The 23,720-nt window shown below is 35.9% G+C and overlaps 2 protein-coding genes across 2 annotated transcripts in view; one reads left to right on the top strand and one right to left on the bottom strand.

Annotated features, from left to right (window-relative positions):
* The first annotated feature begins 2,295 nt into the window (after positions 1 to 2,295).
* Positions 2,296 to 13,842, top strand: LOC132556986 (putative defense protein). Its single transcript, XM_060221450.1, has 5 exons — positions 2,296 to 2,341; positions 9,380 to 9,575; positions 10,356 to 10,525; positions 11,647 to 11,738; positions 11,832 to 13,842. Exons 1-5 carry the CDS (start codon positions 2,339 to 2,341, stop codon positions 12,037 to 12,039), a joined length of 669 nt encoding a protein of 222 aa, XP_060077433.1. The 5' UTR covers positions 2,296 to 2,338; the 3' UTR covers positions 12,040 to 13,842.
* A 1,067-nt stretch (positions 13,843 to 14,909) lies between these two features.
* Positions 14,910 to 23,720, bottom strand: part of LOC132556961 (multiple epidermal growth factor-like domains protein 6) — a 29,276-nt gene continuing 20,465 nt past the window's right edge. The window contains exons 30-44 of the mRNA XM_060221425.1: positions 23,310 to 23,397; positions 22,738 to 22,808; positions 22,136 to 22,172; positions 21,559 to 21,656; positions 21,009 to 21,137; positions 20,180 to 20,325; positions 19,726 to 19,861; positions 19,398 to 19,520; positions 18,641 to 18,740; positions 18,145 to 18,218; positions 17,681 to 17,806; positions 17,201 to 17,320; positions 16,355 to 16,497; positions 15,336 to 15,471; positions 14,910 to 14,978 (exon numbers count right to left, since the gene is read on the bottom strand). Of these exons, the coding sequence (XP_060077408.1) occupies positions 14,910 to 14,978; positions 15,336 to 15,471; positions 16,355 to 16,497; positions 17,201 to 17,320; positions 17,681 to 17,806; positions 18,145 to 18,218; positions 18,641 to 18,740; positions 19,398 to 19,520; positions 19,726 to 19,861; positions 20,180 to 20,325; positions 21,009 to 21,137; positions 21,559 to 21,656; positions 22,136 to 22,172; positions 22,738 to 22,808; positions 23,310 to 23,397 (1,596 nt within the window). The remainder of the gene's footprint in view (positions 14,979 to 15,335; positions 15,472 to 16,354; positions 16,498 to 17,200; positions 17,321 to 17,680; positions 17,807 to 18,144; positions 18,219 to 18,640; positions 18,741 to 19,397; positions 19,521 to 19,725; positions 19,862 to 20,179; positions 20,326 to 21,008; positions 21,138 to 21,558; positions 21,657 to 22,135; positions 22,173 to 22,737; positions 22,809 to 23,309; positions 23,398 to 23,720) is intronic.

Below are 23,720 nucleotides of genomic sequence, written 5' to 3'. Positions count from 1 at the left end.
AAAAATGAATATAATTGATTCCAATGCTTTATTTCTTAGTCTACGTCTTTTTATAGGTATTGCTTAATTTGATGGATGTTCAAGGGAGTGAAAGGGGGCAAGGATGTGGTGGCTTGGCTTAGGGGAAAGGGGGGAGGGGGAGGATGTGGTGGCTTGGCTGAGGGGAAAGGGGGGGGGGCGAGGATGTGGTGGCTTGGCTGAGGGGAGAGGGGGGCGAGGATGTGGTGGCTTGGCTGAGGGGGAGGGGGGCGAGGATGTGGTGGCTTGGCTGAGGGGGGAGGGCAAGGATGTGGTGGCTTGGCTGAGGGGAAAGGGGGGGGGGGGGCGAGGATGTGGTGGCTTGACTGAAGGGGGAGGGGGGGCGAGGATGTGGTGGCTTGGCTGAGGGGGGCAAGGATGTGGTGGCTTGGCTGAGGGGGAAGGGGGGGCAAGGATGTGGTGGCTTGGCTGAGGGGGGAGGGGGGGCGAGGATGTGGTGGCTTGGCTTAGGGGGGAGTGGGGTGGGCGAGGATTTGGTGGCTTGACTGAGGGGGGAGGGGGACACTGGAGTCAGTGAAGAGTGAAGATTTTCTGTTTTGTACACCATAATAAAATATCATTCAAGTGTCATTTCTATACATCATGGCATACTAAAATATTGCACCTGTTTACAGTACATATCTCATTTGATCAGTTTACTTACAAATTAAAATAGGAAGCTGCCCAGAACACACCATCAAACAGTAAAATGTTCACATTTTAACACCAAAAGATTTATATAAACTGTGACTAAATACGTCCTTTGGAAGTGGTTCTGTAATAATCCATTACAAGGATAATAGTTTAGAAAATATCATCACAAGAATATATATAATTATCATCAAAATCGAATTCATCGATACAAAGTGAGCTCAATTCAATTGGATTAAAAATATGTGTGTAGATTCGTGTGTTTCCACTGAAAATGAGCGAATGCTGTTTGAATCGGAAATATCTAGGAGGTCAACAGAGAGTGCCATTTTAATGAAATGTTGTGATGGATTGATACATTTATATGATAACCGTCATTATCCGACATCAGAATAGGACAGTTCTTTTTCCCTGCATTATGAATGCAATGTAATGCCGAGCGTTTTGAAAACAAAATGCACCACCTTCCTGAACGCCTAACTGTGAAGTGTGAATGGGTATCATTAGAAAGAGAAGAAGCAGTTCGAGATCAAGTGTTAACAAACTTAGCCGCGCGTACGATCATGAAAAGGTAAAATAGTTTCGTTATAGACAGGTGGTCGCATTGGATAGGGGTTTATACAAACTATATACCAGTGTTTATCTATTTTGTATGGACATTTACGTTTATATTACTAACGTGTTTTTAATTCGTTCGTCTCGTCCATCAAATGTCTTACATACACATGAACACTGCTATATGTGTTTCGAAACCTCGCTGGCGGCGATATCGTCAATAATATTTGGACGAGGTCAGCTCGGCGGACTTGTTGACAGAAACAGTCTGGCTTGACGCGGAGGAAAATGCCATTCAGAAATTTTTCAAATGCATATGTATTTTTTTAAAATTACGAACCAAATAATTGACGTAAATGGTAAAAAATTATCGTTTACTTTGGGTTTTAAATACTATTGAACTAAAATTGATACTTTAACATCGGGGAACAACTCAAAACGCACACATTGTAAATGTCCACATACCTAGAATACACATCTAGTATCACGTGATCTGTCCGCAATATGATTACTCCAGTGCGTTAGGAACTCATATAAACTAAGTTCTTAGCAAACAAATTTCCGAGTATGTGGTATATTTAATTTTAAAACAAACAGTATGTCCGGTTAAGACTAAGCGTGCCTTCAAATGATGAAAACACGTATGATACACTACACATGATGTGACGTCACGAAAGGGCTCTGCACGTGCGACATCACACTTCATCTTTGTTGTTTCATGGTTGTTTAAAAATAAAATACATTTTAGAATTGCGAAACAAGTCGTCCAATTTATATCAATCACGCTTGTCGGTCCGGATGTCATGTGGGAGGAAACCCGTAGTGCCCTGAGAAAACCCACGTGGTCGGGCTGGCGAGAGTCTTCCTTTTTTCGTCCGTTCAGGGAGTAGAATTCCGGACGGACAGGTGAAGGGTGGGTGCGTTATCAATGGCGATTTTCGTTTTGGCAGTAACCAAGATCATTTTACTTTCGTTTCATGTTTGATATAGGCGGGCTTCTGTAGCTGCTGGAGTTTTATACGCATGCGCACAAACAGGTGAATTACGAAATATAGGACATACTGGACTATTACTCCGGCGGATCTCCCGACAGCCACGGACTTGGATAAGGACAATGGTAGGAATTTATACATATCTTTTTTCTTTTTTCTTGTTGCTATATGAATATACAACTTCGTACTGTAGAAAACTTTGACGCTATTATATCATCGCTGATGATTCATTGTCCTCGAATCAGCGTTTTGAAAAGTTGGGTAAAAGTGTAAAAATGCGAGTACATATATATATGCGCATTTACAAATGCATGTCTGTACGTCAGTGGCAGGAAGTGCATACAACATCGCATGATTTAAATTAGATTTATCACAAGAATGGGCATGAATCGACGAAGAAAATAATTATTCTTCGCCTATACTTTTTAAATTACAATCAAAATATGTGAAGAAATACTCACCTAGTGAGGAAAGGTACCTCGTTACGTGTAATAAAGCATTAGATGTATAATGGGACGACGTGAAAACAAAAACAACAAAATTTCCTAGTGACCACTGCCCTACTGCAGATTTCTTATCTATCTTATTTCTATATATTGCTGTGCCTAAGGGAGATTCTTTATGATTAATGCTGTTGATTTAATGCAGAAACACGTCATAGCCAGCTGATAGCACTTTTACTATAACACGGTGTAGTAGTGTGTATATATGTATGAGGGCTGATTGAGCTGAGATTTACAAGCTCATATCTGACTTTTTGGAAGTCATTTTGTAACATTTGTGATGAACGTAATCCTCTTCAGTGTTTAGACACTTTCACCTGCGATATTGAATGGCTTCAATGGTTAGCTCTTAAGTCCTTCAATACAAGGCTTAAAACTTTCCCATCTTCATTACTAGAGCCAGAGATGTCTCTGCTTTAGAACCTGTATATAGATGTATTTATGCAATTTAAACCGCACCTTGGCGATAAGAAAAGAGATTAACCGTTGAAAACCTGTGGAGTGAAACAAACTTCCTGTAAATGACTTTTTTCACAATGGCATTTTGTTGATTCTACGTAAAATGTTTAGACTTCCTTTAGCAGAAAATGTCAATTATGGAGAAGCAGTTGCACGAATTGTGTTTTTTTAATCAATATTGCCACCCACGTTAGTCACACAGGAGTGGGAAGGGATGACATCTTTTGAATTATAACTGACATTGCGTCATACTGGAGAGAAATATAATATTGTGAAAAAACGCCCTTTAATGTTTTCAAGCATTCCGGGACAGTGGGATACTTGTTCCCGCGGTCTGTCATTTAGGCAACAGTCTTCGACACGTACTCTTGGGTATTGGCAGAGGTCAAGGACGAGTCAACAGCAAATCAGGTCAAAATAGACTTGATACCTAGCGGTTTCGTTCCTGAACCAGGAACTTATCTGTTATTACCTAACAGACAGGTATTATTTCTCTGTAACCATATTGATACAGTCCTAAGGTATTTTTAAAGTATACGTTTGTATTTTGGTTGTCTGTGGTATAATTTAACACTTTACTGAGGTCCTATACCGGTCGTGATATTGTGTTTGTGTTGTCTGTGGTATAATTTAACACTTTACTGAGGTCCTATACCGGTCGTGATATTGCCTTGTGTTGTCTGTGGTATAATTGAACACTTTACTGAGGTCCTATACCGGTCGTGATATTGCCTTGTGTTGTCTGTGGTATAATTTAACACTTTACTGAGGTCCTATACCGGTCGTGATATTGTCTTGTGTTGTCTGTGGTATAATTTAACACTTTACTGAGGTCCTATACCGGTCGTGATATTGTCTTGTGTTGTCTGTGGTATAATTGAACACTTTACTGAGGTCCTATACCGGTCGTGATATTGCCTTGTGTTGTCTGTGGTATAATTGAACACTTTACTGAGGTCCTATAATATTGCCTTGTGTTGTCTGTGGTATAATTTAACACTTTACTGAGGTCCTATACCGGTCGTGATATTGTCTTGTGTTGTCTGTGGTATAATTTAACACTTTACTGAGGTCCTATACCGGTCGTGATATTGTCTTGTGTTGTCTGTGGTATAATTTAACACTTTACTGAGGTCCTATACCGGTCGTGATATTGTCTTGTGTTGTCTGTGGTATAATTTAACACTTTACTGAGGTCCTATACCGGTCGTGATATTGTCTTGTGTTGTCTGTGGTATAATTGAACACTTTACTGAGGTCCTATACCGGTCGTGATATTGCCTTGTGTTGTCTGTGGTATAATTGAACACTTTACTGAGGTCCTATACCGGTCGTGATATTGCCTTGTGTTGTCTGTGGTATAATTTAACACTTTACTGAGGTCCTATACCGGTCGTGATATTGTCTTGTGTTTGTGTTGTCTGTGGTATAATTTAACACTTTACTGAGGTCCTATACCGGTCGTGATATTGTCTTGTGTTGTCTGTGGTATAATTTAACACTTTACTGAGGTCCTATACCGGTCGTGATATTGTCTTGTGTTTGTGTTGTCTGTGGTATAATTTAACACTTTACTGAGGTCCTATACCGGTCGTGATATTGTCTTGTGTTTGTGTTGTCTGTGGTATAATTTAACACTTTACTGAGGTCCTATACCGGTCGTGATATTGTCTTGTGTTTGTGTTGTCTGTGGTATAATTGAACACTTTACTGAGGTCCTATACCGGTCGTGATATTGTCTTGTGTTTGTGTTGTCTGTGGTATAATTGAACACTTTACTGAGGTCCTATACCGGTCGTGATATTGTCTTGTGTTGTCTGTGGTATAATTTAACACTTTACAGAGGTCCTATACCGGTCGTGATATTGTCTTGTGTTGTCTGTGGTATAATTTAACACTTTACTGAGGTCCTATACCGGTCGTGATATTGTCTTGTGTTTGTGTTGTCTGTGGTATAATTTAACACTTTACTGAGGTCCTATACCGGTCGTGATATTGTCTTGTGTTGTCTGTGGTATAATTGAACACTTTACTGAGGTCCTATACCGGTCGTGATATTGTCTTGTGTTTGTGTTGTCTGTGGTATAATTTAACACTTTACTGTGGTCCTATACCGGTCGTGATATTGCCTTGTGTTGTCTGTGGTATAATTTAACACTTTACTGAGGTCCTATACCGGTCGTGATATTGTCTTGTGTTGTCTGTGGTATAATTTAACACTTTACTGAGGTCCTATACCGGTCGTGATATTGTCTTGTGTTGTCTGTGGTATAATTTAACACTTTACTGTGGTCCTATACCGGTCGTGATATTGTCTTGTGTTGTCTGTGGTATAATTGAACACTTTACTGAGGTCCTATACCGGTCGTGATATTGTCTTGTGTTGTCTGTGGTATAATTTAACACTTTACTGTGGTCCTATACCGGTCGTGATATTGTCTTGTGTTTGTGTTGTCTGTGGTATAATTTAACACTTTACTGAGGTCCTATACCGGTCGTGATATTGTCGTGTGTTTGTATTTCGTTTGTCTGACAGAGGAGGATTGTTTTCCAGCTAGGACCATCCATGTGACTCTATCTCGCTTGTTTGGTACAGCAAAGAAGTACTGCTAGTCCTGTAATCCAAGCTTTTTATCGTCTTAGTGGGCACATACAGTTATTGGACGAGATTCTCCGACCGATACCTTATTAGTAAGGGCTATTCTCGAGGGTGCTAAAAGACCGATACCTTATTAGTAAGGGCTATTCTCGAGGGTGCTAAATGACCGATACCTAATAAGTTAGGATTATTCTCGAGGGTGCTAAAAGACCGATACTTTATTAGTGAGGGTTATTCTCGAGGGGCGCTAAATGACTGATACCTAATAAGTGAGGATTATTCTCGGGGGTGTTAAAAGACCGATACCTTATAAATGAGGAATATTCTATAAGGCGCTAACAGATGTTTGTAGGTACCATGGTAGAGGAAGGGCCCTATCACTCCAAAACTCTATGTACACAGCAAATTTTAGTAACAATGATGTGTATTATCAACGTTCAATTTGTTGTTGTTTAACTGCATATGTTGGTTTTGAGCGGGTATCAGAATTACTTAGTTTAAGTATACGTGATACGTTTTATCCGACAAAGCATGATCGATACTTGTCGGGACGTGGATTACGTCGTGGAAATCAGACAACGCGAGAGACGGTTACGTCAATGATTCCTTAGGGGAAAGGCTCTATATATGTTTTTAAGAATTTAGGTATTTAAAGTTATCGTTGTTTGTCACGATTGCAGGACTTAGGTGAACATGTTTACTTTATATCCCAATTGTATGGTGTAGTGTCACACAGTGTATCGACTCGGCGATCTTCAATCAGGTAATGTTCATGTACCACGCCTAGTCGCTGTAGTATTACCGCCATTTGTGTTAACAGAATAAAGTAAGGTAAATTTCACGAACCACGTTAGGCTGGTCTGGTGTTTCCACAGTGTGTTAACAGAATTACGATAAAGTGAGGTAATTTTCATGTACCTCGCTAGGCTGGTCTGGTATAACCACACCGTGTGTTAACATACTTTCGCAAAAATGAGGTAATTTTTATGTGCCTCGCTAGGCTGGTCTGGTGTAACAACACCGTGTGTTAACAAAATTTCGCAAAAATGAGGTAATTTTTATGTACCTCGCTAGGCTGGTCTGGTGTAACAACACTGAGTGTTAAAATTCCGCAAAAATGAGGTAATTTTCATGTGCCTCGCTAGGCTGGTCTGGTATAACCACACTTTGTGTTAACAAAATTTCGCAAAAATGAGGTAATTTTCATGTGCCTCGCTAGGCTGGTCTGGTGTAACAACACTGTGTGTTAAAATTTCGCAAAAATGAGGTAATTTTCATGTGCCTCGCTAGGCTGGTCTGGTGTAACAACACTGTGTGTTAAAATATCGCAAAAATGAGGTAATTTTCATGTGCCTCGCTAGGCTGGTCTGGTGTAACAACACTGTGTGTTAACAGGATTACGTTAAAGAGAGGTAATTTTCATGTACCTCGCTAGGCTGGTCTGGTATAACCACACCGTGTGTTAACATACTTTCGCAAAAATGAGGTAATTTTCATGTGCCTCGCTAGGCTGGTCTGGTGTAACCACACCGTGTGTTAACAAAATTTCGCAAAAATGAAGTAATTTTTATGTACCTCGCTAGGCTGGTCTGGTGTAACAACACTGAGTGTTAAAATTCCGCAAAAATAAGGTAATTTTCATGTGCCTCGCTAGGCTGGTCTGGTATAACCACACTTTGTGTTAACAAAATTTCGCAAAAATGAGGTAATTTTCATGTGCCTCGCTAGGCTGGTCTGGTGTAACAACACTGTGTGTTAAAATTTCGCAAAAATGAGGTAATTTTCATGTGCCTCGCTAGGCTGGTCTGGTGTAACAACACTGTGTGTTAAAATATCGCAAAAATGAGGTAATTTTCATGTGCCTCGCTAGGCTGGTCTGGTGTAACCACACTGTGTGTTAAAATTTCGCAAAAATGAGGTAATTTTCATGTGCCTCGCTAGGCTGGTCTGGTGTAACAACACTGTGTGTTAACAGGATTACGTTAAAGAGAGGTAATTTTCATGTACCTCGCTAGGCTGGTCTGGTATAACCACACCGTGTGTTAACATACTTTCGCAAAAATGAGGTAATTTTCATGTGCCTCGCTAGGCTGGTCTGGTGTAACCACACTGTGTGTTAACAAAATTTCGCAAAAATGAAGTAATTTTCATGTACCTCGCTAGGCTGGTCTGGTGTAACCACACTGTGTGTTAACAAAATTTCGCAAAAATGAGGTAATTTTCATGTGCCTCGCTAGGCTGGTCTGGTGTAACCACACCGTGTGTTAACAAAATTTCGCAAAAATGAAGTAATTTTCATGTGCCTCGCTAGGCTGGTCTGGTGTAACAACACTGTGTGTTAAAATTTCGCAAAAATGAGGTAATTTTCATGTGCCTCGCTAGGCTGGTCTGGTGTAACCACACTGTGTGTTAACAAAATTTCGCAAAAATGAGGTAATTTTCATGTGCCTCGCTAGGCTAGTCTGGTGTAACAACACTGTGTGTTAAAATTTCGCAAAAATGAAGTAATTTTCATGTGCCTCGCTAGGCTGGTCTGATGTAACCACACTGTGTGTTAAAATTTCGCAAAAATGAGGTAATTTTCATGTGCCTCGCTAGGCTGGTCTGGTGTAACAACACTGTGTGTTAACAGGATTACGTTAAAGAGAGGTAATTTTCATTTACCTCGCTAGGCTGGTAAGGTGATTTTCATGGACCTGTCTGATTGGGTATTGTCACTCTGTTTACTTACCCATTTTCTCTGAAGTGTGGTGTTGTGTTACCATTTTGTCTTCATTGTGACATTTACTGCTCTAATAAATACCGTGTTTAGATATATCGTTATCAAACTTCCTTGCTATGTAAACTTTTGTTTTCGTTAACGTGTGCATCTCATTTAGTATTTTTGTGTGATATTACAATTATGTCAAATTGGATTTGAGTGTGTGTACCTCACTTTGTCTATACCACGGTATGACAGAACACATTTGTATCTCGCAATGTATGTGAAAATTCAAATTTTCAAATTTTAGATCTATGTACCGATCAATCTTTGGCGACAGGCTACTCAGAAATTTGTTTCATCCTCATTTTCAATTTCGGTAGAATTTGGCTACTTCCCGCACTTGTTTCAAAAGCTACCTCGCTTTTTAATGTAAACAGGTGTGTTTGAGGGTGTGTGTATAACAATATTATAGTATCCACATTGCGATACTACTTAGTGACGTCCTTCAGGCATATCTCTTCACCTTTTTTGCCTGTGTCGCTAGCCACGGAACGGAGCTGGGTGACGTTGAGACTGAAACATTGGTGTTTTGGTCGAAATTCAATAAAGTATATTATACCCTATAATTAGTAAAGGGGGTATACATGAATAGAACTCGCCTTTTTTTGCGTCCGTTCGTCTGTCAATAACATAAAGTTGTGTAATTGGGTACTCCGATCTCCTCCCATAGGAAGACCCCTCGCACGCTTCCGTCCGGGCTAACGAGAGTGAATAAGCTGGGGGAAAAACTCGCTTCGCAAATGTTGTAAAATATATAAAGTTTATTTATTTATAAATACAATTACTAAGGACTGTCCGACTTCATGTAACGTTGATGATTTCAACTCGTTCCTGACAGGCGATAGTCATTCAGATCCTGGCAATAGTGATTTGCTTCCTTCCTGCGCCGTCTCGAGGGTTCGGAATGGGACCACCTTTGGGCGCATGCGTGGATATGTGGCCAAAAGCACATGGAGCGGACTCGCAGACATCGGATCCGCCATACACAATCACCGTGAGCAAGGACACGTACACCCCCGGAGAGACCCTCACAGGTATATAATGATAAAACACACTGTGTAGACCCTCATACGTATGTTATAAAAGTACCCTAATGGGGCCCTCACAGTACTGTATGTAAAAGTGTAACACCCAATGGACAGCCTCATAGATATATATACCCACATGAAGACCCTCAAATGTATGTTATAACACTTGATGGAGACCCTCATGTGTATTTTAATGATACATTTTCCCAAAGGAGACCCTCAAAAGTATGATATGATATAATACTTTATGGAGACCCTCATATGTACATCATAATGGTAAAATCCCCCCGTGGAGACCCTCACATGTACATCATAATGATAAAATCCCCCCGTGGAGACCCTCACATGTACATCATAATGATAAAATTCCCCCATGGAGACCCTAAAATGTTATTATACTTCACAAAGACCCACATATGTATGTCGAAATGATGTTGGATAACAGCATGGAGACACAAGTACGTTATGATAAAATACCATATTTGATTTCCAATATGCTATAAGGAAGAAACAGAAATGACGAAAAGAAATTACCTTCGCCAACACCCAAGGTCTTATGAGTCACATTTGTTAAAACACTTCATTACCTTCACCAGAACATTGATTTAGATTGATCCGTGGAATGTAGAGACACAATAGGTATCTTGCAGTGACTGTCAGTTATGAACCGTTGAAACCTTATATCATTCAATGGGTTTTGGCGAATGATACAAGCAGTGTATCGTATACAGACGTAATTTATTCTTTAAATATATGCCTTTATCAAAGTTAAATTACATTTCGCAGTGGTGGTGAATACGACGATAAACAAAGATATCAAGTTCTTTGAAGGTCTGTTGCTACAAGCCAGACGAGCAAACTGTTCACATACACATTTTGAGGAGGCGGTTGGAACCTTCAACCTTCCAGCGGATGAAACATTCCTCGGCCTACTTAATTGCCAAGGAGGACGCAACGTACGTAATGGCCGGGGATAACGTTTTCGTAGGTTTAAAATTGTACGGGGAAAGCATACCTACTCCTACCGAAAATGGGACATTTACCTCCAGATATAAAGTAGAATACTAGATTTTTACGTGTATATTCTGGAAAATTACAATTGATTCACAGATTTCCTGAACGATCTGTCTTTTAATTTTTCCCTTTTTTTCGAAGAGAAATTCTCAAATTTAAAATTCCCGACAAAAACGTGAATAATGCCGACATTTTGACTCATGGAAATGGAAATGTCCTGTAATGTTTTGTTAGCACGGCGTTTATTGTTCCAATTTTTTAATTCGTTGGTTCGTTAAATTGAGAACACTGATTTGCATTTTTCAAGCCAAAAAGATTGGCTTCATGAGACAGCGTACCGGGAGTTTTAATTCTGAGCTGTGATGTTAAACAGGATTACATAGGGATTGAAAATAAACCACAGATAAGTCAGAAAATGACCACTCTTGATTAACACTGCATTGAATTTGAATCTTGTACTTGTCATGTAAAGGTGTCTTTGAAGCTAATTGATAGAGATTCAGTGTCTAATTTCGCTGACAAATGAGAGTCCAACTAACTGAAATTTTACAACAATAGTCTGGCGACAGTTCTAGAGCATGGTATGTAGTGAATCATATACCAAAGTAAAGAAAAAATATTTATCAGTCGATTCAGACCACTCCTAGCGAGATGCTGTATCATGAACGGTTTAATGACCATCACGAGTTTCCTGGAATTGGTTATTTTCGGAAAACTAATAGAGTTACGAACTTCGTTTAGTATGATTTTACCAACAGACGAGGCTAGTACCTATGTGAGAAGTCTATTGAACGCTTAAATATTCGATTCTGTGTTTAAGTTGTAATACTTTTCACTTTCTTATATACCATTTTATTCTATACAATTGAGTGTATTGTGGTACCCTTACACTAGATCACCAAGCTAATTGATCAATTTATCATTGTTTACACACTAGAGAACAGCAACTTTGGTAGAGACTGATACTCTACTATTATCTGGCCCCTTATCTAAATTCAACAAAAACATTCGTCTTCACTGTACCATGATGAAGCTTTACTAATTACACGCACTTACATTTCAGAGTGCAGTGGGACACATTGCACATGCGCATATCGTAGATAGAACCTTCACGTGGACAGCTCCGGATGCGTCCGTTGGTCATGTCTACTTCCGGTATGTAACACTTATTGTTTTCTAGCACCTGTATTGTTCTCAACGTTCTCTACTTAATGTAACATATTTGATATGGAATTTCTTTATGTACAGAGCCACAGTTGCTAGGAGACAGACGACATTCTGGACTCAAGTGACGTCAGATTTCGTCCGGGATGTTTCAGAATCCTCTTCTCCAAGTATCTGTCCGATACAAACCAAACGGTCGACTGACACCACGTGTACTAACTCGGCTTCATTGAAGGAACCGTCACGTTGTTTAATTCTTCTCGTTATGATGCTATGGACATCTCACTTCTGAATCCGACAAAAGTGCAGTTGTCTTGTAATGACTTTGGCCTGGAGAAGAACTGTTGTGATGTTTGTATTGATGTTTATGATGATGTGTCATTTTTTTGTTTTATTATTTTATTGTCTTTAATGTGAATGTATACCTTTTCGTAGCTTTTTAATGTCTTTAAAACTACCAGACATAATATAATATTACGCTGCCAAATCATTGCTTTTGCATAACACTATTACCATATCATCTCTGGGGACTTGAATTTATTGGTTTTCAATCAATTTCTATTTCATGGACACTGGTATTCGTAGATAACCATAGATCATTGAGTCTACTTATACTTATTGTGATCAGTGCGTGGATATATTAATGTCATTGAATGAAGGGCCTCGACAAAGATAACTGTAAATAAATCCTCCACTAAAAGTTAATTTTTTTACAGTTTGTTTCAGGGATTCTGTGAGGCAGCTAACATTTCAAAAATGTCTCTGATTAAACTGATTTGAAGCCGTTGCCTATCACCTTGGGATATGTAAATTTATGTATTTCAATAGAATAATAACGCAAAATGCTAACTTTCGATTATGTCTACTTGTCGCCTCTTTCGTATTAATTTCATTGGAGGATTTCAACACGGAGCGAGAAATGAGAATAAATTCATTCAAATGCAAACTAGAATTATAATCTGGAAATTTCATTCCAGAAATGCAAGCGTATAGAATGTTATTGTTTAGGAAAATGTACAATTTACATTGTTTTTCCGGTATGTATAAGTGGCACTAATGCTACGCAATATAGTACATGTCTAATGGAAAATGCAAATATTGAATTAGAATACTATATGTATTTTACGATCTTCCTAGATTTTATATTTTCAAGGAAACCCGCTTTCAAGTTGATTTTTTTGTTAAAATGTATCGTTCCTGTAGCAGATTTATTAAAAGAGTCAATACATTTGTACATTTTAATAACATCATACATTACAGTACAAGTATCTGGTTCTACTTTTTAATAGCTTTCAGTTATGGATTATGTCATAGCACCAAATATTCGCCGTTGTAACCAGTAGTTAATCAGACGAATTAATGTTAAATGTGTTCCTGATTATGTTCAAGGTTTTAAAAACAAAAAAAGACAAATCCCTTGTTGGTTGCTAAAAATCTCTCCTGACATTAATCATTTATTGACATCTAAACTAAACCTTGGATATGATATGATTAAATTCCATCATACTTGTAATTGCCTATATATTGTGTCATAAACGTAGGAAACAAAATCATGTGAACTCTGAAAAAAATATTGCGCTACATATATGTGGTATCACCGCTCTCCATCCATGAATGTAGATCAATGCAGTCATAACACCATTGGTAAAAACAATTGATATTTCGTTCGTGTCTTGATAATATAACAATTTCTCAATAATAGCAGCATTTTTTATTCAACAATGTTTTTCTTCGGTATGTACAGTACATAAATGTATAGAAAATAAATGCGAAAAGAAAGTATAAACACTTTCAAAAACGTAAACAAGTAAATGACAAAGAAAAAAGAAGGTGACACAGTTGCGATATATACCACTTTTTAGTTTTATACGATACTTCGTATTAAAATTTAGATTTATGTTTTTCATTGTGAAATGAAGATTTAAGTAGTGACTTCATCATTATTCAATTTCCTCACACATAAACTGTTAAGGAATACTTATATGCAGCTAGGGGGATTGTTAGTATGGATATATTGTAAATAACATGTATGTTGATTCTAAAATTAGGCTTAAGATGTATTTTGTAACAAGAAATTATTAAATACTAATGAAAATGTCGATGTTTCTTTTCCTTTACCGTCACAGTATCACGAAAACAAAATTATAATAATTTATGAAATAAAAAATTCATTATCCAAATCATTAAGAGACATATTTACAGTATCTACAATTATAGGGGGCTGGATTTTGGCTTTCCAAGGTATAATGACAAGTTAAAATCAGAAGCCCCATTCCTGACTCTGATCTTTAGTTATTATGGATCAGTATTCTCAGAACCAAGCCACATAATGTATATCAGGTATAAGCAATAATCATTCATTTGTAAGTTGAAGACTTCACAAGCAAAATTGTAATTTTACAATGCTTGCGAATAAATTGTATTCAACAGAAAATATATGCAATAGATATATGCCGTTGTGTTGATGTATTTGAAGTAAGGATTCTCTTATAAGTGGTATATCAATATTATCTACATATGAACATAGGTAAAAAATGTATATTTAATATCATATATATGTAATGAACGACATTAAAATGATTAGAAAGCCAACGTTATATAGAGATGTATTTGCATTTTTTTTTTTTTTTTTTTTTGAAATATCTTTATATAAAATTCATTTTTTTTCTGGACCATTTTCATTGTACAGACCAATCAATACAGAGTATATCATTATTTTAACTGAACATATGTCAAATGCAAATAATATTAGATAACGATAAAATAATGATAAATATTCCCAGAAAAAATCACAATTTCCTGACCCGTTAAAAAAATTAAAATATAAAAAAAAAATATAATCAAAATAATTTTACAAAATTATCATAACACAATGACATAATATAATTTTTAAACCGATCATGATACTTTTGAAATCATCAGTCTCATGGTTAACTATAATATTTGACAGAGACAAATATTTGAATCACGGTTATATTTTTCGTAAGGAGTGGCAATCGCAAACTCAATTTCATTCCATCTCGTATGTACATTTGTGAAATGAAGTTTTCTATTATTGCATGTTTTTAAATCATTACAAATGTGTCGCAGCAAGAACGACACCGCGAAAATAAGTCTTTGAGAAAACGAAATTGTTTTCAGTATGTTCTTCGTCTTGCTCCTTTAAGTAGTGGACTTCCTATTCTGTTTCACATATTGGCTCAAAACCTTGTAACAGAATTGATATTGCTCCTGGAAAGTAACAAACAAGAAGATAACATTCTGCCAGATTTATTTGATGATTTAAATTGAAAATATTTCATCCGAAGTTCGCTTAATTTCTGGTATAAATCATTTAAAACGCCGAAAAACAAAATCAAAATGCTTGTCAAACTTCGATTTCTCAACTTTGTCATAAACAAAAGTCGTAATCATGTTTGACCTCTATGACCTCTGTGACATAGTGAGTTTAACGTGCAAGCAATATATGAAATATATTGATAAATATCACCTACTCGAGCTGGTACTGGGTATGAATTTGATAAAGGGAGCTAATCCTATCTAGCCTATCTATACATTCTAGTATTTTAGTAAAATAATGGTACTCACAAAAGATTGAATTGCGCCCGGTTTTCGAATAAGAATCTCCCTCACTATATCAAATACGTCCACCAGTTGGTCCAAAGATATTTTCTGTATTAGGGACGCTATTACACAGAATGGCACGCATTTGCTTTGTCCATCCCTGAATTACGTACAATGTTATCTTATGTTACTCTGAAGCAGCATATATAAGACTTTCCTACATGTAATCTTACCTATGTTAAATCTGAATGGTAACAAGTCAGTGTAGTTTTTATTGAAAATGAGATGATTATTTTTTATTTTATTTTTATTTCACTCCAATATACCTACCGTGTATGAAAAGCGTCTACAATGAAGCAGATTACTAATACAGACAGATATGTCTGTTCATTAAATGTACGATAATGAGATGCAGGTCACCATTGAATATTTTGCAGACATTTTTCTTGACAATTTTTTTATATAAGTAAGTTATAAGCGGAACCAGGTGACCTTAAAACCTCGCTTACCTATTAAACATAAATATTATAATTGCCAAAAAAAAAAAAAAAAAAATAGTCGGCTGCTGTATGTTTACCATAACAAAGGAAGTTTTCGCATTAGATCGCCAAAAGTGTCAGCATCGTATCCAATATCTAACTTTAATGGTATTCTACTTATGAAATTCAAGCTCTATTACAGACATGAAAAAGGATTAAGATTCAAGCTGGATAAATCAAATTCTTAGATTGAATGAAAGATATTCTGATAGGACAGGAATGCGGAACTTCTTTATCATATGATGTCATCTTGGAGAGGGAAGGAAATAATGCTTTCACTTTCGTTTTAATTTGTAATAAATTCAGCAAGATAAATGAAAACATACATTGTACTAATAGAACGACCATGGGGTAGATAGCGATGTCTTTGAAGAAGAGAAGCCCTCTCTCTTGGTCTTATTGTTCAACCAATGGTAAATTCTAAAACTATCTATACGTTATTTCCATCTTCAGATATGTGGTTTTAAGAAATAGTATCTAGGGTAAATAAAACCTCACACTTACTTGCAGACGATAGTGGTTGGATTTTCATCATCGTCCTCTTTCGCCAACTCTGCGACTCGTATCAACTTTTGTGTTGACATCACGCTCTTTTTGTCGTCAGTACCAAATGATAGATACACCTTTACCTTTCTCTCCCTTTCTCCCTGGAAACAAACGGCATTAACGTAAATATAATACGGGTTTTATGTAGCGAGTTTGGTAAAGTTGGTAAAGATTTTCAAAATAATCGTTGCAAACAACTACCTTAAATGGATTGTACAGAAGAAATGTAAGTGTCAATGCGGAATTAGATTAGATAGAGTCAGCTTACGAATTACATTGTGTCGTAACGCTGCTCGTTCCTGATGCTATGGGCCTAAATGTTAGGAGGCGTCAGATGTAAATCATATCGAAATTTAAACGTGTAAATATAGACATGGAGTTTCACGTAACAAATAATCAATAATTTCACGATTTGTAACATCGGATGAATTCAAAAGGATGTCAACTAAATGCATGTACTCTGAACAAAACTCTATTGCTTTATATTAAATGATGCAAAACAAATTCAAGTCGAAAAGTTTCAGACCGAAAATTTTCTCTTTTCCCTTTATGATAGTAATCCAAAACGTGATGACATGGGAGACGATTGGAATAGACAATTGCAGGAAGTGGCAAGTCAGAAAAATTATGAGACAGGTGCACGTCCACATTTAAATTTAATATTTTCTTTCGATTTTCAACTTTGGATTCTACCTAAGTCGCCTCCAAGGGTTCAAAATTTAGGTTCTTAACATCATTCTTACTGACTCTCTGTTTGACCAACATTCATGTGTTTTGTTTAATTCACAGACATTTTTATTTTACCTGTTTCTGAAGTGATACCGTCATCTCCGTAATACCGCTATCAGATGAACGCAGTCCCTGTGATTCCAGGATGAAGGGCCCAACACTTAAAGGTTCTCCCAGCGGTACGATGTCGAAATTCTGTTGTCAAAATATAAAATAGTCTTCAGATATGAGTGGCGAATAAAATCTGTCTTAATTTAGATGCGGTAACACATCATTATGCTGCTACATTCTGTTCAGTTAGTGTTGTGGGAGGTTTTCAAAGAAGATAAGGAAACAAATTTGAAGCCAAACAATGGAAATTATGTCAAACCTGTCCTGAAAGAATATCATATGTAGTATATTTAAGTATATTTATATGTTTTCTAGTCAAGTACATAGACTGCAGACAAAATACCGACATGTCGACAGAACACAAATTCTGTGAAAGGAAGCTTTACACGTAGACTCCTGAAAAAGTACAACAGAGACTTGGTAAATCTAAATATAAAAACGTACATCTTCTACTTTATCAAGAATGACGATTATGCGCGAGTTATAGTCATGCACCATGCTCCAAAATTCCACCAATGTGTGCCGCAAGGGAATCTGGGTTGCCAAATATCCTTCCATATCAAGACAAGTCTGTATAGAAAAATGAAGCGTTTCAGTGAATAACATAACAAACAATCATTAACGATGGTTTATCGTTATCAGAACTATGCATTTACACAACATACTTAACTTTCCATATCGTTAAGTGAAGTAAAGACAGGAAGAGTTTGCCGAGAAACAAATTGAAACTACCTAAGGAATTGTACATGTTTACCAAAACCCAATATTTAATGATGATTGCATGTGATACAATACTTATTTCAATATAAAAGTATAAAATAGTTATATGGATTGATTTCAATACTTTCATTCATTGTCATTTAAAATGAATAACATATATTTTGGGACATAGTCTGAACAATACGTACTGGTAGTAGGACTGCATTGATGTAGTCACCATTTCCGGTGTCTTGGGAAATAAGGGGTGCCCGGTATATGTCACCTTTAATTAAGATTAAAATAAATACTCCAGTTTCATGTCTTTATAAACAACCATTGTCATTTGGCAATAGTGCGTCCTTTTAGACTGCTACCTAGCCAAGCAATACATGGGAAGCCTGCTACATGCAATTCAGAACAATTGACAGAAAGATATTTCACTGATAGGACAACAGCAAATGATAACTAGTGTTTTTAACTTCTTGAGAAATACAAACCACCAAGGGCGGTTAAAGTTGAATCCCACACCTCAGAAGTTTTTCCTATGGATGCTAGCTCGAGACTGTACCAACTGAGGTACTGCAGCTCTGTGTAATAAGGTTCAACACCATGTATTTTAATTACTTCATACATCGGTGTAGAAATGTGTTACTAAGTAAACATGTTCTTGTATTTGGTACCGGACATGCAATAGGAACAACTTACTTGGTAAACTTTTCATACTTCTGTTCTTGCATACGTTTTGGACAGATAATGCAGACGAATATTCTGTACTCTCATACTGTGGACGATTTTTACGCAGGATCTGAAATATGAATTTTCCATGAATATAAATATATTTATAATGTTTATTGACATCTTTACCAGTGTAGAGCATTTTTGTTGCATGCAAGCCTATTTCACTTGGAGAATGGGTATGAAAGAAGATGTTAATATGCATATAGCTATTCTGGTGTTGGATGGGTCAGGTTATGAAAACTCCCTAATCGTTGTGAAGAATAGTTTCTGTGACAATAAACAGTATATACGTTTCGATTGGCTGACATGATGAATTTTGACGGGAAGGGCGCTTTAAACAATCATTGAAATTTAATCACGCAATAGATAATTCACGACTGTTTAAAGCTCGTGATTATGTAACTTTTAAAAAATCACTATCTCGAATAAAAGGGGAAAAAACATTCGCAACCACTTTTTATGTAACCTGTGTTTATATCAGAAAACGACTGTCAAAAGAAATGATTGATATCTGTATGAAATCAAGTATAACGTTTAATACAAATGACTTCATTAAAATGATTAATGACATGATAATTGTAATGAACCATGAAATGTAAAACGATCGAAAAGTCTATTTGAAAGATGTCCATCGATAACCTATATTTTGTATGTTAAGTTCCCTGTTTTCCATTTTATCTTGATGATATATCACATTCATTTACTCCGAAGATAATCACTTTACCTCAAATTCTTGTTTGAGTCTTTGCGTGTTTTCTGAAACGTCTGGAACAAGGCTGCGTGGTATTGAAGTATCTGGGTGCGTCAGTGCTACCACCAAAGATTCATATAGGGCCGCATACTGATCCTGAATAGAAAGATTGAAAAATAAATTTCTGATCATTGATAATTTAGTTAATTATCTATCATAAGTTAAGAATTCAAATGTTAGCATTTAACTGACTTATTTGAAGACCTATACATTTTAATGAGTCTGTAAATGTTTGTGTCACGGGAATAAAAGTTTCACACAAACACATTTTTTCATAACTATGACTTTTTACAACTCGTACCTGCGTTTGTACCATACCCTTGCGGCATGACCTAATCTTAGCAACATAGCTGTAGACGTCGATCATTCCCGTGCGTCGTCCATGCTTGAGGAGACCATCAAGGGCTATAAATGTCCCTGTACGACCGATTCCTGCACTATTATTGAAAATAATGTTGGAATTCATAATTTGACAAAATAAATTATACTAATCTTCATAATTGATATGAGCATACATCTATTTGCCACTGTAATCAAATTTCTGGTTAGTACTTCCGAATAATCTGAATATCACAACATTGATTTCCGTTGTTGGCGTCAAATTATATATATTTCCCCCATAATGTATTATAAAGTAATGAAAAACATTGCTGCCTCTTCTCCAGTTTCCTTTGATAATAATTATTCGCGTTTATTTTAAAAGAAGAAAAGTATTCGCGTTTATTGTTTTAATAAAATGAATCTTATAAATGAACCTGCAATGGACGATGACCGGTCCGGATTGTGAAGCTACACTTTTATCCACATGGCGTTGGAAAATTGCCAGTCTGAATGAATTCGGCGTGCCGTGATCTGACCAGGCTAGGAAGTGGAAGATGTGAACTGTTCTCTTCTCCTTTGTCTGAAGCGTACAGTTAGATATAATAATTTGCTAACATACTTTTTAAAATTCCATCTGATATCTATATAAATAAAAACTCCGGTATACCTATATGACTTTGATATTAAGATTTCAGCTGTTTTGTACATTTCTTTCTGGAAGGTTCCCGTGTCAATTCACCTAGATCATAATATATTATATAGCTTGGTACTAACATTAAATATTTGATCGCAATATGGATGACGAAAAAGCAAAAATAAATCTTATATTTAGTTACAACCAAAACACAGTCCTGATTTTACAACATTACAGGGTTTTGATATAAATATTATTGATTTCAGCTTCTATGTTTTCCCTAATGATTTCATATAGTCTGTAATTTGATTCCAGCTCGTTTCATTTCTTGTTCTTTAGAAATTCAGATTTTGATTTCTTTGAAATGGTTAATGTTTTTATTGCACGTGAATGATTTTTAAAATCATAGGTGAAGGTATTAGAAATTGCTTAGATTTAGATGGATTTACACAACAAAAAGTATATTATGTAACATGTTATCGATAGAGTGATAAAACATTTTAAAAATATCCGTAATAAAGCATATATACTGTTTGAAATCACGATAATGTTGTATGAACGAAAGAGTTGTTTACTAAGATAAATATATTAATATTTTGTACGAGAACGTTTGAAATCTATCAACCTACCTTCTCCTCTTTAATGTTTAAAAGTGTAGTTGTGATGTAGAGTTTAGACTTCTCTTCCAGTGTAGTGATTGTCAGTTCCTTATTGGTCAAGACTTGCCCCAGTTTCGGCCAGTACCGGCAACATTTTTCCTGTAAAAAGTAAGTGCACTATGTATACCATGGTCTGATTTAACAGTGTATATAGTGCATGACGTCAAGGGAGGTGTCCGTTTTGCTGATTTTGAAAATATAACACTTTTTTTACAAGACTGATAAAGTGTGAGAAAATCAACGACCAGCGTAAGTATGAACTTCTTGGAGATGGTCAACACGAATGTATTTAATGATTCATGTACAAATGAACTATGGTAGTAAATATATATACCATTTCTCATATTGTAAGACGGTTAAACTCTTCAACTGGATGCGATGAATGAATATTTATCAAAATGAGCAACTCATAAAAAGATTAATATCTATATCTGGTATATAAAATAAACAAATATTTTTCTGTGACGGAAATTTTATGCACAGGCCCAATGCAACATGAATTTATAAACTTGTGACCTACCTTTCCTTTTTCCCGTAGGTCCGTTAGCATGACAATCTTATTTGAATGCTGTTCCCATGTCATCCTCCAGAAGTCCCAGACTGTGTTATCTTTGGGACCTGATATATACAGAAAGACAACTTGAGTAGAGTATAACAAAGGATTCGATTTCACTTTGATACTGTAATATCATAAATTTTCCCGAGGCAAAAATTTCGTGACTTTCCAAAAATAAACATTTTCGTTGGCATTTGATTTCGTGGTAAATATTGACCATAATATTCACAGATACTATAAAACATTATCATTTCATGGACGAGCTCTTGGATTTAGGCTTATTATACAGTACAACTTAATGGATTGAGTTGTTTATAAAGAAACTTTAAAACTGATGATCTACATATAGATATCTTATCATTTAGTATGCAGATCAATATGCATATTTATCATTTATTTGAATGAAATTTTAGGGAAATATAAGTAACAATAAATTGCTTGTTTGAATTGCATCATTCGCATTTTGAAGCAAACATTTTAATAAAACAGTGTCTTAAGTAAACAACATTCAAAATATATAAAAGATGTCACTTGCTCTTACCTTGTGAGGCTATGTAACATTCATCGCCTCCGACACTCTGTGAAAGACAAGTTTGAATTATACATAATTAATATGATGACCAAAGCGCCCTAGTATGGGGAATTTAGTACAAACTATTCCCGTGTTTGGTTACCTATGTCTATATTTGTGTGGAGTAGACCAATTATTTTTACTTCCAATAGATTCTTTAAATATTTGTACAATTTTTGTCGTTTTTGAATTTTAGATATCTTCTTTGCATGAAATCTGCTTGGAGTATATGGGGATGTAAAGGGATTTGAAAATGTCGGCTTCTTCGGTGACGTATCAGTAGTGATTCTATTTTTGTGCATTGGGATACGAAAAGAGAGAAATTTGCATGGCATACTGTCATATGAAGCGTTTCGGTATAACAAAGATATGTAGAGACAAACGGTTAATGAAAATAAATTTAGTTGCCGTTTCTCTTGTTTTTCTGTTTGATAAATCAAAATGTTATTTTAAACGAAAAAGTTGACTCTATTAAAAGTCAAAATGCCCATATACTTGATGCACTTGATTACATGATTATCTAGCTGGTTTTTTATTAAGACATATTTGAGAAAACAGGGTGAAATATTAACCTGTACAAAACTGGCGTTTATATAATCGGTCTGCCCTTGTCTGGCTCTAAGTATTACCCTTGTCTGGTCATCTGTAAGAAATTTAGAAAAATCTTAAAAAGAATTTTACAGATCTGATAAAATATCTATCTATATGAATGTATACACATCTACTGAAGAGCACGCTTCAGCTACTGTCCATTATAATGCTCCACAAGACATGAATATGGCATGCGTTATGATTAAGAAATATTTCATTTTTTGGAAAAGATTTCCAAACTTATATTTTAAAATGTCCTTTCATTTCAAAACTATAAACATAAATTCATCCTTATTTCTTTTTCTGCATTTTGATAAAATAAAACGTTGTTGAATGTTATGTATCTTGAACTTGTATGAAGACGTTTCTACATCAATATTTGCAAAATTCATCTTAATTGCCGTTTAACATTTTCTATAATTTGTATATTTGTATATAAATAATACTTGCGAAATTATTTCGACATATATTTTAAACCTATCAATCAATATCTTTATTTGACTTTATGTAGCGGTAAAGATATAAAATTACCGTCCCTGAATGCCATACATACATGGAAGAATTGTCTTGTAGCGGTTCTTAGGTTTATTTTCTGGCCGTTCTGCTACATCCCATGAGAAAAGTTGACCTGTTGGCAGATGCTGTAAAAGAAATTAAAATGAATATAGTGTAAAACAAACAAGGAAACAAATTCACTTAATCCCTATCAACGTTTATTTATAAAAAAAATAAAATAGTTTATTTCAACCAAAGACACCGAAAACAATTATTTGTCGTCTTAAACTCTGCACAAGGTACCGAAACGATTAAAATTCGTGATTTTTTTTATCATTATGAGAGATGGTCCAGTTACATATTTAAACATCTAAGAATTTCAATTAGCAAATTTATTCGCAATCTGATTCGATGACAAAAGACATTGTTGATATCATGTTATGGTCAGGTAGGCTTGGAATCCTGTAAC

The sequence above is a fragment of the Ylistrum balloti genome, unplaced genomic scaffold (genome assembly GCF_031769215.1).
Source record: "Ylistrum balloti isolate Yb309-2 unplaced genomic scaffold, AGI_CSIRO_Ybal_v1 Utg370612, whole genome shotgun sequence".
Lineage (NCBI taxonomy): Eukaryota > Metazoa > Mollusca > Bivalvia > Pectinida > Pectinidae > Ylistrum > Ylistrum balloti.
This window is presented reverse-complemented; position numbering and strand designations above follow the sequence as displayed.